The sequence below is a fragment of the Balaenoptera musculus genome, chromosome 2 (genome assembly GCF_009873245.2).
Source record: "Balaenoptera musculus isolate JJ_BM4_2016_0621 chromosome 2, mBalMus1.pri.v3, whole genome shotgun sequence".
Classification (NCBI taxonomy): domain Eukaryota; kingdom Metazoa; phylum Chordata; class Mammalia; order Artiodactyla; family Balaenopteridae; genus Balaenoptera; species Balaenoptera musculus.
In genome coordinates this window covers 173,106,650-173,123,984 of record NC_045786.1, presented here as the reverse complement: position 1 = coordinate 173,123,984, position 17,335 = coordinate 173,106,650, and the positions used below count along the sequence as shown (strand labels likewise).

At 51.3% G+C, this 17,335-nt stretch overlaps 1 protein-coding gene across 5 annotated transcripts in view; it reads right to left on the bottom strand.

Annotated features, from left to right (window-relative positions):
• The window catches only part of TECPR2 (tectonin beta-propeller repeat containing 2), a 103,437-nt gene that overhangs the window by 35,666 nt on the left and 50,436 nt on the right, over positions 1–17,335 (bottom strand). For 3 of the 5 annotated variants that reach the window (XM_036841539.1, XM_036841540.1, XM_036841542.1), the window contains exons 11-16: positions 15,936–16,109; positions 12,419–12,599; positions 11,067–11,208; positions 7,224–7,488; positions 6,458–6,547; positions 4,656–4,889 (exon numbers count right to left, since the gene is read on the bottom strand). In XM_036841539.1, coding sequence (XP_036697434.1) covers positions 4,656–4,889; positions 6,458–6,547; positions 7,224–7,488; positions 11,067–11,208; positions 12,419–12,599; positions 15,936–16,109 — 1,086 coding nt within the window. The remainder of the gene's footprint in view (positions 1–4,655; positions 4,890–6,457; positions 6,548–7,223; positions 7,489–11,066; positions 11,209–12,418; positions 12,600–15,935; positions 16,110–17,335) is intronic. The other 2 variants (XM_036841543.1, XM_036841544.1) reach the window with 2 other exon arrangements.

The window sequence follows — 17,335 nt, the reverse complement described above, 5'->3', positions numbered from 1 at the left end:
AAGACAGCCCAGGAGATCTTCTGGGGTAGGTGGAAGAGACACTGACAACCACAATGGCCGGCAGAGAAGCAAAAACAGCCAGAGAGAATTCTGCCCTTTCCAGCAGAATTTAATGGAACAGAGAAGTGAAGTCAGGAAAAAGAGTACATTTTGGACCATCAACAAAATGAAAAGGCAGCCTACTGAATGGGAAAAGATGTTTGCAAATAGTATGTCTGATAAAGGGTTAATATCCAAACTCTGTAAAGAACTCAGACAAATCAATATCAAATAAACAAACCGTCCAATTAAAATATGGGCAGAGGGCCTGAATAGGCATTTTTCCAAAGAAGACATACAGATGGTCAACAGGCACATGAAAAGACGCTCAACATCACTAATGATCAGGGAAACGCAAATCAAAACCACAATGAGATAGCACCTCACACCCATCAGGATGGCCATCATCAAAAAGACAACAGGGACTTCCCTGGTGGTCCAGTGTCTAAGAGTCCGAGCTCCCAGTGCTGGGGGCCCAGGTTCGATCCTGGTCAGGGAACTAGATCCCATGTGCATTGCACCAACTAAAGATCCTGCATGCCACAACGAAGATCCCGCATGTGGCAACAAAGATCCTGCGTGCTGCAACTAAGACCTGGTGCAGCCAAAAAAAAAAAAAAAAAAAAAAAAAAGATTTAAAAAGACAACAAATAACAAGTGTTGACAAGAATGTGGAGAAAAGGGAACCCTGTTGGTGGGAATGTAAACTGGTGCAGCCACTATGGAAAACATTATGGAGGTTCCTCAAAAAATTAAAAATAGGACTATCATATGATCCAGCAATTCCACTCTTGGGTATTCATCTGAAAAAAACGAAAACACTAATTTGGAAAGATATATGCACCCCAGCATGCTGTTCACTGCAGCATTATTTACAATAGCCAAGATATGGAAGCAACATAAGTGTCCACCAACAGATGAATGGATAAAGAAGATGTGTGGGGGGTGTGTGTGTGTATATACACACACACACACACAATGGAATATCACTCAGCCTTAAAAAAGAATGAAATCCTGCCATCTGCAACAATGTGGATTGATCTGGAGAGTGTTATATCTAGTGAAATGTCAGACAGAGAAAGACAAATGCTGCATGTTTCACTTATATGTGGAATCTAAAAAAACAAAATAAATGAACAAATACAACAAAACAGAAATAGACTCACAGATTCAGAAAACAAACTAGTGGTTACCAGAGGGGAGTAGGAAGGGGGGAGGGGCAAAACAGGTGAAGGGGATTAAGGGATACAAACTACCATTTAAAAAGCAAACTAAGGACTTCCCTGGTGGCGCAGTGGTTAAGAATCCACCTGCCATTGCAGGGGACATGGGTTCAAGCCCCGGTCCAGGAAGATCCCACATGCTGTGGAGCAACTAAGCCCTTGCGCCACAGCTACTGAGCCTGCGCTCTAGAGCCCGCGAGCCACAACTCCTGAGCCCGCGTGCCACAACGACTGAAGCTCGCGTGCCTAGAGCCCATGCTCCGTAACAAGAGAAGCCACCGCAATGAGAAGCCCGCACACCACAATGAAGAGTAGCCCCCGCTCGCCGCAACTAGAGAGAGCCCGCACGCAGCAATGAAGACCCAATGCAGCCAAAAATAAATAAATTTATAAAAAATAAAAAAATTTTTAATTAAAAAAATAAAAAGCAAATTAATTACAAAGATGTAACATACAGCACAGGGACTACAAACAATAATAATAACTTTGTATGGTGTGTAATCTATAAAAATATCGAATTACTATATTGTACACCTGAAGCTAATATAATATTGTATGTCAACTATACTTCCAAAAAACAAAAAAGAGTGCATCTGGGAAAGAGAAGTTTGCTACTGAACAGAATCCTCACATGTAGAACCACAGTCTTGAAAAGGCTGTGCTTCCTTTCACTGCTGTGAGCACCACCATGGCCAACTTTTAAAACAATGAAGCATCCCAGGTAAGCCCAGGCAAGTAAGCAAGGCAGCATTAACGTTACCTGCGTTACTACACTCTCTGTTCACTACTCTCCAATGAGTGCTGCCGGATGACAGCCTGCCACGGACACTGGCAGGGAGCACACACCTGAACCCAAAATCTGCATCCCCTAATATAAATAATACTTTTTTTAGAAACCTTGATTCACCGGTTTGTCCCACAGGCTACACAGACCATCCCTGGAAAGAGCCAAACAACAGAGCAGCTGGTGGCCCTGACCTGCCTTTCGCTGCCCCCCACCCTGGCACATGGAAGGCCAGCACCCCTCCTGCTGTTCCCTGCACGCCTCCCCTGCCTACCAACTCTGGACTTGCTTCGTTCTCCCAGGACGTTCAGAAAATGGTAAAAGAAGTCTTTACCCATCCTCTCAGTATCGGCCAGCAACCCAGATAAACAAAATCCAGGGCTCAGGGCAGGAAAGACTAAGAAAGGCAGAGCTTCCTGGACCCGGCCCCCGTCACGCACAGCGCCAGACCGAGCGAGCACCGCCCCTCCCCCAGCAGCTTGAGGAGTTGGGCAGCTTTTAGGCCGTCACACCCGCCTGAGACAGGTTGTGTTTGCACACGATGCTTACTTGCACCATCCTTCTGGGGCGGGGATTGCTGTCACCCTCAGAAAGGTGAGGACTGAGGTTTGAAGGTGACCCGGCAGCTCCCCCGGGGCCCGGGGCCCGGCTCTGCGCGCGGCTAGCACCCCTCCCGCTGCCGCCCTGCCTCCGCCGGGAGCCCCGCTCCTGGGCCCAACCACCTCACCTGCGGTCTGTGTGACCCACTCTGGCTGGACTCCGGACGATTCTGCAGGCAAGAGGCAGGGCGGCTCTGCGAAAGCCTGCCGTTCTCGGCTCCCGCACCCCTGCCCCCAGCACGCAGGGAAAGCCAAAGCACATCCTGAACCCAGGGTGGCCCTGTCTGGCCCCTCCCACTCTGAAAGTGAGACTCAATCCCACCAAAGCTGAGTCACTCCCCTTGAAAGAACGGCCACCGACCCCAGGGAAACCCAGCCAGCCGCCTCAGAGGCTGTAACACTCTGGCCAGCACGCCAGTGCGGGAGGACGGGACCGAACGGGAAGGGAGGCGTGAGCCGGGGGCTGAAGCCCGGAGGCCAAGCCGCGCTCGAGGCCGTTCTCTAGGCGCGTGCTGCGGCACAGCGGCCTCCTCTGAGCGGGGCTGTCGGGCAGCGAGCTCCGCTTCTGCCCCAGAGGGGGGCAAGGGCAGGGCCCCCAGCGCTCCCAGGATCCTGCAGCGAGGAGGACACCAACCTCGCCCTGGCCTTTTTACCTCCAGAGACTCCCAACCTGGTCTGCTTGGGGGCCAAAGGAGGGTGGCTCAGGCCCACAGGACCTCTGAACCGAGGAAAGGCTCCCCGGGGCCGGCGGGAGGGCTGCCCCGCGCTGGCAGGCAGAGGCACGGCCAGCTGCAGCCTCGCTGGTCCATCACCATCGACGATGGCGGCCGGCAGGCGCTCTCAGAAGCTGGACGGGGACCGGCCTTGGCGCTGGGATTAGGTTCAAAACACAGGGTGCGAGTGAGTCCAAAAGCATAATCAAAATGACCCTGGAAAATTCCTAGCCTTGGAACAAAGCTTGCTTCTTTAGTGGAGAACCAACCTGCTTCTTTAGCTAAGCTGGGCTGTATTTGGGGGCCTCGTGGGACGAAAGAATGACGATCCCTCTGCACATCATGGGACGGTGAGAGGCCCGTCAGCTGGAGACGCAGCCAGGGGCTGCCAGGGCGGGAGGTGGACAAGGCGTCCTCCCTTCCCTTCTTGCCTTCTTTGTCCTTTTTTTTTTTTTTTTTTTCAAACGAGTACATGTGGTTGAATTCTCAAAGGTTAAATGCTTGTAAAATTCAATTCTACCACCTAACAAACAAAATACTGGTTGTCAGTTCACCAAAACGGGAACCCGCTGGGCAGGGAAGTAGCCCCAAGGCTCGCGTGCACCCTGGAGCTGCCTGCACCTTCTCACAGCCACAGCTGCCCCTCTGCCCAGGGCATAACCTCAGGGCGTGGGCTCGTTCTATCGCCGTACTCCTCGGAACAGGAATGAATGATTTACAAACGGCCTCACGCTTCAGGGCTGCCCTGCAGCCCTGCGGGGGGGACTCAGGGAAGGGGGGGGCTCAGGGAAGGGGGGGCTCAGGGAAGGGGGGGACTCAGGGAAGGGGGGGCTCAGGGAAGGGGGGGACTCAGGGAAGGGGGGGCTCAGGGAAGGCGGCAGTGGGAGCGGCACACACCCCTCCGGCGGAGGGAGGCCTGGGCGCTCTCCTGGCTGCGGGCCGCGGACCCCGGGTCCCCCAGACGGAAAGCGCACAAAGCAGCCGCCACGTTCAGACAGACCAGCAGAGGCAGCTGCACCCACTGCATCATCTCGAGCGTGTCTCACAGCAGCTTTCTCTGAGTTCGTGCTCCTCCTGGGTTCTGAAAACCCGTAAAGCGTGGGAAAGAAAAGCTCCTCACGAAATTCTTAAGAGGCCCATTACCCTGCAGGAGCGGCTAATCGACCTCCTGAAATCCAGCAACCGACCAGGCAGCCTACAGGAATTCACGAGAGTTGAACACAGGGCCCCGGGAAGCGGGCGGGCACCCCTCCCGATGAGGCCGGGAGGCAGGGCCTGGCGGCGGGGGCGGGCATACCCAGCTGCGAGAGGTCCAGCCTCGTCCAGTGCATGCCCGTGGGGCAGCTCGCGGACAGCGTCCGGATGAACACCTGGCCGAGGCTGTCCAGGGCCCACAGGGCGTCTTGGCAGGCGGCGTAGGCCCTCATCTCGGCGTCGGGGGGCAGCTGCACGGTGGACGGGCGGGACTGGGCGTGCTGGGCGCTGACGCGGCACAGGTCCTTGCTGCTCTGGCAGAGCCACAGGGAGCTTCCTGCGGAGAGGTCACGGCGTCACCGGCGAGGCTCTCGGGGCAGCCTTTGCCTGCAGAGTCCGGCTGCCCAGCTCCCACCCTCACTCCCCACCTCGGGGAAGGAGCAGCCAGGACTCAGGGGGACGCTCCGGGACCAGCCAGTTCATAGGAAACAAGTTCGACACACTTGAAAGAAATGAAAGGAAGCTGGGCTAACGAGACCTCAGGGGGCCCACAACGTTGCCTCAGAGGCCCGGACCTTGGACGTTGTATAATGGACCGGGAAGCGTTCAACTTGCTGTGTTAACCAGCGTCCTAGAGGGAGAAAGGTCGGCAATGCCTCGGAAGGACGGCACCGAGGAACCTCCCCTGTCCTGGTGGCGGGTGAGGGGAGGGCTGGCGGGGCGGAGGCTGCTGGAAAAGGCCCGGCAAGCTGCAAAGCCTTTTCTTCCCATCCTCACCTCAAAATTACATGCTTTCATTCTCTCCCCCGTTTTTAGAGTCCTTCAGGTTTAATTCACTTTAAAATGCAAACCACACTTGGGGAAGTTAAAACCTCAGTCAGAATATATTATCTAAAGTATATCGAAAACTTGGGACCAGTTATGGTCTGGAATTCAAAATTACCTTGGATCTTGAAAACATAAGGTAACGGGTATGCCATACATTTACGGAACAGCCCGGGAGCCAGCAGTACCCCACCCACCCCCCCCACAACGTGCAGCAACGTTCCTGCAACAAAACGCGTCACCGTCATAGTCAGCAGGACAGACGGAGGCTCTAAGGAGCCTCCCATCAGCTCAGGTCAGGCTTTGCTGCCGAATGACCTGTGCCAAGCTTGGGAAAGAACCTGTGGTTTGCAGAGCTTACTCACTGCACGACTGTGGTCAGAACAATCTGGGGAGGAAGCACTTTGTTGTACTGACCAAGCTCTGCACATCCTAGTGGGACTACGGGCTCGAACTCACCAACTGCTCCCTCTGAACCAGAGACGCCCGACATCTTCTCATCTGACCCTCAGCGCGATCCTGGGAGGAGGCTTCGGCCTCCGCTGGGGCCGCCTGACTGCCCCAGCTCCCAGCTCCTGGGGTAGCTGCACTGCCTCTCCTGGCTCCAAACCCCGAGCTGTGGTCAGGGCTTTGGGAGGTCTGCCCTACCAGGGGCATGACAGTGGGACTTAGGCCAGCCAGAGGCTGTAAACCAGCCTGTGAGGAGGTGACAGAATTCACAGGGGAAATGGCCAGGTACCCAGAGAAGCCTGGTGCCTACTGGCCCTGAGACGTGTCGCTGAAGTCAACAGCGGCCGGCCTCAGCGGTCACACTGTACGCTCCCCTCCTTCGGAAGGGCAGCTCGCCTCCAGACCCACTCAGGTCACCACACCAGGTCGTTCTCTCCTGGGCAGGCCTATCCAGCTTCGGGGGCCCTCGGCTCAGCCAACGAGGGCTGCGGGCCTGTGACACCAGCGCATCCAGTTCCTGAGGGCCCCACGGCCATGCCCCCGCCCCAACTAGGCCACGTCAGACCATGGCTGTAACTGTCAGACTGCTGTAACATGGTTGTAACCCGTGCACTGCACTCCCCAACCAACCTTCCTTTGTGGGAGCAGTGGAAGCCAACACAAAGGCCCACTTCGTGGCAGAAGCTGTCCCCCGGGGAACAACGTTATTCCAGTAAGTGCCTAGAAAGAATAATGGGAAGAGTCTGTTAAAGAGAGAAGAAAGAAAAACCATACATACTTCAGAACTTTAGTTCTAGACTACAGCTGGTCTTCAAACCCCTTACAGCTGGTTCTAGAGTGTCCTCCAAGTAGGAGACCCAAGCCAGCACTGCAAGAGCCAGCCCGAAAGCAGAGCACCGTACAGCCCAGGGTCGGGGGCGGCCACGCGGGGGGAGGAGAGCTGGGGAAAATTCACAAAGCAGGGTTCACTCACAGAAATGAAGCCCCAGTGGGTAAATGTGGATTTACACCTACGTTTACAGATCTGGCCAGAGCCTTGCATGTTCAACAGTGCGATCATTTTTTCTACTAGGCTCTTCAGGAACGGGAGGATTTTTTTCATTTAGCTGGAAATTATTAACATAAAAATGAGCTCCACGTGCTCTTCTTAGAGCCTAATAGGTTCCTAATGGGAAGTGATCGCACACCATCCAGACGCTGGTATCCAAGCCATAGGAATGACAGACTGAAAGGAGGGAACTGATAGAAAGCAGAGGGAATGCCTCCATTCCAGACACTTCATACCACTGGCACTAAATTATCTTTTCCACTTGAGATCAGAAAGCTTTTCCTTAAATGCTGGCTCTAAAGAGGAGCTGCCTATCAAGCCGGCGTGGAAATGAAGTGATTCACCCACCGATGAGACTTCCTCTAGAGACGTGGATTTCATTCTTGCCCGAGGAGATCCAGACGCCGCTGCTGTTGACCCCAAGAAGGCTCGGCTGGCACTGGAGCTGCTGAGACCACAACGCCATGCGCAGTTTATCCGCCACCTTCTCAACAGGCACCTGGGCCGCTGTGGCCACTGAGTGTGTGGCATGGATTATGGTCTGGAACAAGCTGCACTGGTCAAACACCACATAGTCTGTGATGCTCACCTGGAGGGGAGACGGGCAGACACCCTGCTCTCAGTGCAGGTACAAGCGCCTTCTGTATGCTCGCTGCCTGAGAGCTAAGGGCCCGGCCCCCACCCATCAAACACCCAAATACCCACGTGCACGTGCACATTTGTGTGAGGACTGGAGAGGAGTGTGGCAGGACACCCCCCACTGCTGGCTGTGATGACTTCCGAGGGGTGGATTCAGAGGGATGGAAGAAAACGTTCACCCTTTATTTTATACACTTTTCTATTGCATGGACCTGTTACAAAGAGCATGTATTATTTTTATGATTATCACCCCCTCGCATCCTATAAGTCTTTTATTCTAATTCTTACAGCAGCTTTCTCTGAGTTCATGCTCCTCCTGGGTTCTGAAAACCCTGCGACCCGGGTAAGAAAGGATTATTTTGTTTTTAAAATTTAGGAATTTGTAATGGACAACAGTGTACAATACTTAGGATCATAATATGGGTTTAAAAAGGTAGTGTAAGTAGGGTGATGAAGCAATTCATGACCTAACTGGGACTGTTAATAATCACGCCAGAACAGTAGCACAGACCAGACCTGTCCTGGATGTGTAGAATGCACCTGGGCTCAGATTCAAGACACGCTTCTCTCACATTCCTGAAAGAGATCTTTCTCCAGGGTGCTGCCCTCTAAGGAACCCTCTCCCCTGCCGGCCAGCTCTGGCTGTTAGAAAGCTCTCTGACTCTGCATGACTTTCCACGTACTTCTGCCCTGCTGGGTTGGGTTACAGAGAACGTCACCGCCCTACGCCTAGGACAGCCTCGTGCAGGCCACACTCCCAGGTCACACACAGCGAAGTGCTGAGTGAAAGTGACATCACTTAACTTAACGTATAATAAACAAAACACACAAAAAGGAAACTATTATAAAAACCAGTACTGTAGTACATGTGCGATTGTGGCCCTTCTTATCTGTGAAAGGGCTCGCACTGACTGTGAGCTGCTGCCTGCACTGAGGTATAAGCAAACGGTGTCAGCACGTCAGCCCCAGGGCCCTGCTGCAGAGCCCGCGGCCCTGCTTCTCTTGAAGAGCAGAGCACGTGCCAACCTGGCTAGGCAGACTCCATCAGAGCCCACAGGACGCTGGGCAGGTACCTGGGGACCAGTGCCACGCTGCCGTGTGATGGCCCGGGAGCTCTGCCCTCCCTCGGGGTGCATGACGCCAGGCCACACAGAAAGTCTGTGACAGGCTCAGTCCCAGCACCCAGGGTTGGCAGATAAGCAGGATGCAAATTAACAAAAAGAAAAGAAAGGTTTAACAGCCAAACATAATGCTGGCTCTAGCACTACAGAGAAATCAATCTTATAGTACTTAAAATAACTCGTTTCCAAACACCTCAGAGACGATTCTGTCAAATTTCTCTGAAGACCATGTTCTGAATATTATGATAAAATTATAACTAGTTTTCTTTAGGCTACTTAAAGACAGAATTTAGTACATCTACTACACTTGAGTGTGTGTGTGTGTGTGTGTGTGTGTGTGTATAAAACCATATAATATGGTTACAAATACAGGGAGGGTAATTTTCAATCAATTGTGTAACTTTTCAAATAGTACCTGGCATATTAAATTAGAGACTGTGTATATACACACATACTCATCAAAGAGCAAACACAGCTTACTTTTCCACATCCTCATCTGAAAGACCTGAGAGCAGCCACTGGAAGACCTGCCCTCGACGAGGCAAGTCTAAGGCGACAATAACATCTGAACCAATCAATGGAGACAGAACACTCAAGAGCTGCTGTGTATCCCACAGCCGCCGATGCCAGCACAGCCTTACCTGCCATGCTGGGTGACCACGGGCGCTACGTTTACACTGAATGGTGCCAAAAGGGCAAAAGTTAGCTTGATTATACCTTACTACTTCTTTCTTTTTTTTTTTTTTTAATTTCTTTTTGTTTATTTTATTTATTTTCGGCTGCGTTGGGTCTTTGTTGCTGCGCGTGGGCTTCTCTAGTGGCGGCGAGCGGGGCTACTCTTGGTTGCAGTGCGCGGGCTTGTCACTGCGGTGGCTTCTCTTGTTGTGGAACACGGGCTCTAGGCGTGCGGGTTTCAGTAGTTGTGGGTTGCAGGCTCTAGAGTGCAGGCTCAGTAGTTGTGGCACATGGGCTTAGTTGTTCCGCGGCATGTGGGATCTTCCTGGACCGGGGCTCAAACCAGTGTCCCCTGCATTGGCAGGCGGATTCTTAACCACTGTGCCACCAGGGAAGCCCCTACCTTACTATTTCTCAAAGTGTTTACTTTTCTGGGGGCATGTGGGAAAATTCCCCTTTCTTCGTTGAAATACCATTTACTTACAAGGCCTTTTGTACAAGCAGAGATAGTGAATTTTAATTGTCGGTTGGGTTTTTCACATCTATTGTCTAATCTCTTTTCTTCTTAGTACATTCCTCCAGAATTAATCATTATTATTATCTAGGTCTTCAAATGGCTGTCACTGGATTTATTTGGCATATAATGACAAATTTCTAAATAACATCAAAATTAAAAAACAAATAAACAGGGGGCTTCCCTGGTGGCGCAGTGGTTGAGAATCTGCCTACCAATGCAGGGGACATGGGTTCGAGCCCTGGTCTGGGAAGATCCCACATGCCACGGAGCAACTGGGCCCGTGAGCCACAATTACTGAGCCTGCACGTCTGGAGCCTGTGCTCCGCAACAAGAGAGGCCGCGATGGTGAGAGGCCCGCGCACCGCGATGAAGAGTGGTCCCCACTTGCCGCAACTAGAGAAAGCCCTCGCACAGAAACGAAGACTCAACACAGTCATAAATAAATAAATAAATAAATAAAAGAACGTGAATTTAAAAAAAAAAAAAAAAAAAAAACAACAAATAAACAGGGACTTCCCTGGTGGCACAGTGGTTAAGAATCCGTCTGCCAATGCAGGGAACATGGGTTTAACCCCTGGTCCGGGAAGATCCCACATGCCGCGGAGCAACTAAGCCCGTGCGCCACAACTACTGAGCCTGCGCTCTAGAGCCCGTGCTCCGCAACAAGAGAAGCCACCACAATGAGAAGCCCGCGTACTGCAACAAAGAGTAGCCCCCACTCGCCACAACTAGAGAAAGCCCGCATACAGCAATGAAGACCCAACGCAGCCAAAAATAAATAAAATAAATAAATTTAAAAATAAATAAATAAATAAATAAACAAACAAAGCCTACATATATAAGCAAAGAGAGCTTCACAAGTTACGTCCTGTGATGAAATCCCTGATAATTCTTTTTTTTTTAAATTGAAGTATAGGTGATTTACAATGTTGTGTTAGTTACTGCTGTACAGCAAAGTGATTCAGGTATACATATGTATACATTCTTTTTTTTTTAATATTCTTTTCCATTATGGTTTATCATAGGATACTGAATACAGCAGAGCCTTGTTGTGCCCTGATATTTCTAGTGTGCTCAAATACAGCAAAGTCTAACTCATCCAATAGTAAAAGCGAACACTGTTTATTTACTCCAAGCCCCCGATCTCTTTAGGGAAAAGAGAGGGGCTGTAAGAGGGAGAGCGGAGCCCCCCGACTCAGGGAGGCACCCAGGCACGTGGCCCGGGAGCTCAACACCTACTTGCCACCAGTGGTCGTCGTCCCCTTGGGGCTTCTTGGAGACGATGCCAGTTCTGAACCACAGGTGTCCTCGGATGTCCAGGGCCCATAGGGTCTGTTGGTCCCCGAGAGTGATACAGACAGGTTCCAAAGCCTGCCTTTCACTGGAAACGAGGAAGAGAGCGCGGAGTCAACACCCGCATTCATGGCCCCCAGCGCATCTAGGATGCCGGCATCAAGCGTCCTGGGGGGCTCAGTGTGGGACAAGAGACAAGTTCCGAGGAAGGAAGCTTGAGTTTCGAGTTAAACGACTGTGAGATATATACTGTTCTGAAGCGAGGGGGTGTCTGAAAGACTCCCTGAAGACCCAGGACGGTAGGGGGAGCTCTTAAGGGAAACTAACCCAGGGAAGAAGAGAGCAGGCGCATGAGGGATTCCAGGCCCCGAGTGGCCCATCTCCCCACCTCTGCCTTCACCAATTAAGCGAACAGAAACTCCGCAGCGTGCCAGGCTGTGTTGGGCAGCTGCAGCCTGGCAGACGTTGCCCACTCTGCGGGCAATGCCCTCCTCCCACCCAGCCGGTGACGTCCCCGCCAGCTTCGAGGCTGAGCTGCGGGTCCACTCTGCGCGGTGCCTGCCTGACCTCTGCAGGGGGAGCCGAGGCGTCCTCGGTGCTGCGCGTCCCTCTCCAGCTCAGGACCATCTACGCTAACTGGCGTTGGTTGCCCCGGATGGGGAGCTCTTCGAGGGCAGGGCAGGGTCACGCTCACTCAGCCCAGCACGGTCCTGGCTCACAACAGGTGCTCACTCAAGTTTACTGGGTTGCTCAATTCAAACCGAGAGTATCCTAATCTAATTTTTCTAAAGACCACTGATAATTTCACACCAGCAAAATGATCTGACAGTAATTCTTTAATTAAAATTTTGACTGGTAGAAAGTAACGAAATAAATTGCAATTCAGAGATTAATTTCAACTGACTAGGAGGAAAATAAAGAAAAATATTTGGCCCTAAGTCATCTGAGACTCTAAACGGAAACTATCTGACACTGGGCAGTTCTATAGAAAGACCATCACGAGAGACTCGTGACCGTGTGGGGCTTGAGATTACACAGGAGGGCAGTAGCATTTATAAAACTGAGCTCTGACCCAATGTCCAGTCTGCCAGTCGGAAAGAGGCACAGAGTGTCTTCAAGGTCAGGCTGCTGAAATTGGCTCTGGCAATCCCAGAGAACACCACGACCTTGGAAACCTTCAGGGAACCAGCTCTGCCCAGGAGAGGCTCACATGGGTCCCTTAAGAAGAGTCAAGTTGACAAAGAACAGACAGTGGGACAAATGGGACGCTGAAAATGTGTCTGCTCCTCCCACGATACCTGACGATGTCGCATTTCCAGAGCTCCCCTTCAGGACAGAAGCTGCTCACACCCTCCCGGTACAGGAGGACCCTCTGCTCCGTCAGCGCCCACACCACGCTGTTCCGGGCTGCGACCTGGGACAGTGGGTACGGACAGTCAACCTTTACGGCTCTGGCACAGGGGCGATCCACGCTGAGACCTGCCGGGGAGAAGGACAGGAAGCCCCCAAAGTCACACAATCAGGACTTCACACCTCATTTTCATTCTGTTTGCTTACTTTTCTTTTTTGGTATTTTGCTATATCCTTTCATAATAAGTACTTTCTCCTTTTAAGGTCTACTCAACATAAAATAGTTAGATTGTGCTTAAATATAATATCCACCTGAACTGTTTTCAGATGCTCTTTGAAAACTGGAGGAATAACAATTCCGAATCCTCTGGTGTCCCAAAGTAGCTAAAAATGTTCCAAAAGAACGTGAAAGCCCAGTGCAGGAGAGCAGTCAGCTCCGGAGCCAGGAGGGCCCAGGCCGAGGGACGTCTTCTGTGGCCACGCCCCTCGGAGCCGCAGCTGCCCCTGGGCCCACAGGGATCTGAGGGCTCCAGGCATCCTCTGCAGAGCACCTCCAACGGGTGGTTCCCCTCCCCCTGCTTTGTACGTGGCATGCGGGGCTTCCACTGCTAAAATGAAAACCCCGAATTTCCTAGATGGAAGGTGAGGGCCAGAGCTCAGCGTCCCCGACTCCCCACCCAGGGCTCTTCCCCCGCCTCTTTGCAACCTCTGTCTAACGAGCTTCAAAGCCACTCCTAAGGGAGCTGGCACAGCAGCTGTCACCTAAAGCCCTGTATCACTCCACAGTCTCAGCCTGCAGTCAGGCCTCGGAACTCAGCGCGCTCCCTGCCCGACCACAACAGCACCCTACGGTATCACAGTCCTTGGGCTGCATTTCCTCAAACTCAACTAGGTAGGAATCACCTCCTGGACTTCTTACACTGCAAACCCTCAGGACAACCCTGGAGACTCCAACCCAGTAGCTCTGAGTGGTCTGAGCTTGTCTGCAACCACTGCCCAGGTGATTCCTAAGGCCCTCCTCACCCCCAGGCCAGAAGTACCCTGTTTCCCCAGCAGGAACGAAACTCAGATGCCACTGGAAGTTGGACGAGCGTATGCCTTTCCAGATATTTTTCACTTTCAAGGGAGACATGGGAACCAGGCTGGAGAGACCAGGGCCGGCATGTGGCCCAGAGCTGGCAAGGCTGCCCTCTGGGCTCAAGCAGGAGCTGCTAGGATGCCGGCTCTCCCACATCTGAGAGCGAGCCAGATGTTCAAGGGCTTTCAATCTCAGAGGATAGAATATTTGCAAACGAAGCAACTGACAAAGGATTAATCTCCAAAATTTACAAGCAGCCCATGCAGCTCAATACCAAAAAAACAAACAACCCAATCCAAAAATGGGCAGAACACCTAAATAGACATTTCTCCAAAGAAGATATACAGATTGCCAACAAACACATGAAAGGATGCTCAACATCACTAATCATTAGAGAAATGCAAATCAAAACTACAATGAGATATCACCTCACACCGGTCAGAATGGCCATCATCAAAAAATCTACAAACAATAAATGCTGGAGAGGGTGTGGAGAAAAGGGAACGCTCTTGCACTGTTGGTGGAATGTAAATTGATACAGCCACTATGGAGAACAGTATGGAGGTTCCTAAAAAAACTAAAAATAGAACTACCATACGACCCAGCAATCCCACTACTGGGCATATACCCTGAGAAAACCATAATTCAGAGAGTCATGTACCACAATGTTCACTGCCGCTCTATTTACAATAGCCAGGACATGGAAGCAACCTAAGTGTCCATCAACGGATTAATGGATAAAGACGACGTGGCACATATATACAATGGAATATTACTCAGCCATAAAAAGAAACGAAATTGAGTTATCTGTAGTGAGGTGGATGGACCCAGAGTCTGTCATACAGAGTTAAGTAAGTCAGAAGGAGAAAAACAAATATCGCATGCTAACACATATATATGGAATCTAAAAAAAAAAAAAAAAATGGTTCTGAAGAACCTAGGGGCTGGACAGGAATAAAGACGCAGACATAGAGAATGGACCTGAGGACACGGGGAGGGGGAAGGGTAAGCTGGGACGAAGTGAGAGAGTGGCATGGACATATACACACTACCAAATGTGAAATAGATAGCTAGTGGGAAGCAGCCGCATAGCACAGGGAGATCAGCTCGGTGCTTGGTGACCACCTAGAGGGGTGGGATAGGGAGGGTGGGAGGGAAATGCAAGAGGGAGGGGATATGGGGATGTATGTATATGTATAGCTGATTCACTTTGTTATAAAGCAGAAATTAACACACCATTGTAAAGCAATTATACTCTAATAAAAGATGTTAAAAAAAAAAATCTCAGAGAATCGTCCCTGGCTGATAGTTCACAACAGAGATTAAAACCTTCTCTTGGGGGACTTCCCTGGTGGTGCAGTGGTTAAGAATCCACCTGCCAATGCAGGGGACACGGGTTCGAGCCCTGGTCCGGGAAGATCCCACATGCCACGGAGCAACTAAGCCCGTGCGCCACAACTACTGAGCCTGCGCTCTAGAGCCCGTGAGCCACAACTACTGAAGCCTGCACGCCTAGAGCCTGTACTCTGCAACAATGAGAAGCCCTCACACCCCAACCAAGAGTAGACCCTGCTCGCCACAACTAGAGAAAGCCTGCGCACAGCAATGAAGACCCAACGCAGCCAATAAATAAATAAATAAATAAATAAAATCTATTAAAAAAAAAAAACCCTTCTCTTGGAATCAGCAATATTAAATGGTTAAAAGATTGACATTTACATAAATCCAGTACGGTCTCTTGACATCCGAAAAAGAGCTCCTGCCCAGTAATCGTTTCCAGGCACTGGTGAATCACATTGCTTTTGGAAACCCGTATCTCATTTTGCTGACAGTACGTAAACACTGACTCTCATTACAGTTTATTTTTAATAAACAAGTCCCACTGTGTCTCTTCCAGCTGCTAAAGGTCCCCCTCAGGGCAGTTTCCTAGGATGAGATAAACTGCTATTTAGAGCAAATTATTTCTCATTGTTTTTTCCTGACCCAAGTGTAAGTAAGCGTATAGAAGCAGGGCTTTGACCTAGCTGAAAAAATCCAGCCATAAGTTGAAGGGAAAAAGATTCTAATGCCATTTCTCTGTTATTCTTTCCTCTTCAGATCTGACATTGCAGGATAAGGGATACACAATGGTTAGCCGTAAGGAGAATAAGATTCTGTTTCTGTGCCTCGCTAAATAATTCTATTAATTCCTGCCCTAAATTTGTCCTGGGTTGAATGTGAGTCAGTAGCAGAAAACTGCTAATAGATTCCAATGGCAAATACTCTCTTTCTAGAAGTGTTTTCATTTAAATTGACTTCTAGCTTCTTGGTCCCTGTCTCTAAGCACGTCGCTACCAAAGCGCAATCACACCAGACCCGACGGGCGCTGGGGCGCCCCCTGCAGCTACCTGTCTGCAGGTACAGGTCCCCATTTGTCCTGATGATCCAGGCCGTGTCATCGCTCAGGGCCACAAACACCGCCTGGGGCAGAGCTTCGTACCAGTGACGCTTCCCCTTGATGGTCACTTTTCCACAAGCAAAGGCTCGGTTAGATTTCTGTTCAATCTTCCAGAGAAGGGCTCCTGTGGAAATAAAAATTATATTCACTGTCCAATAAATACTGAGAATTTTCACCCCCAGAAGTCCATTCTGGGTGCTGTGGGGAAGAGAGATTTCTACAACACACCCCCCTTTGCTTCCACCCCGACTGGGGAAAGAGCCTGCGGCGCCGAGGTCTGAACCCCTGCCACCACCCCCCACCGTGTGGCTTGCGCGTCATGTCACTCAGTGTCTCCAAGCCTCATTTCCTCGTCTGTGAAACGGGATCGTCTGCCCCGTAGAGGCTGCTAGGAAGGCTGCAGGTGAGACTGTATCAGGGACACAGCACACAGAGCTGGCGCATCGGAGGCGCTCATCACACGGAAGACAGGCAGCACCAGCACTGCTAGGTGTGCCAGGTGAGGGCCCAAGCGACCTTCAGGAGGCGCAGTCAGCGTCCTGAGAAAGGCCGAAAGTCCTACAGGGATTCAAAGGGAGTGGGTCAGCTCTGGACCAGCCACACGGACGAGGTGCAGATGGAAAGGAAGCACTTGAGCTGGGCTGTCCCTTTTTTCACTTAGAAAGGGACTGTGATACACAGAAGAAGGGGAGGGGAGGAGAAGGGCAGACAGGAAGGCCGTCTATGGAGGTGCAGGTGGCGTCTAAGAAACCACCGGAGTCACCGAGAGCACGGAGGGCTGGACGAGAGGGTCTGGCACGAGGCGCCGAGGGAGGTGTGGGAAGCGAGGCAGCTGGCCAAGCCCGCGGCCGCCGGGGTGCCCATGCTGGACGGGGCCCTGCAGGACCGCTCGGCCCGAGCACCAACCCTGGTGGAGACAGAGCTCCTGCTAGAGCAGCGCGGGGCTGAACGGTTTGGAAACACACAGTAATTCACATAATCAGGAAAAAACCAAAGTTTATACATGGCTGGGGAGACGGACCCAAAGGTAACTGAGAGGAAAAGAATTAAAACCCGTAATTATATAAAGCCAGCTAATGGGACAGGCTAGTATCTTAGTCTCTAAGGAAAAATATTTTTCAAAGAGGTAAAGAGATAGAACAAAACAACCCTGAACAAACTGGTATTTTACACAGTGACAAAGACCAGGAGAGTCAGAGGAAATCCATCTCAAAGCACAGAGGGCGAGGGGAGGTCACAGGCTCAGTGTCGTCTGCCTTGCATTCCAACGTCCTAACAGTAAACCAGCTACGATACACATACACACTTCTGTTCCACTCGCCATCCCCCAAATAGGTAAAGCGGCCAACG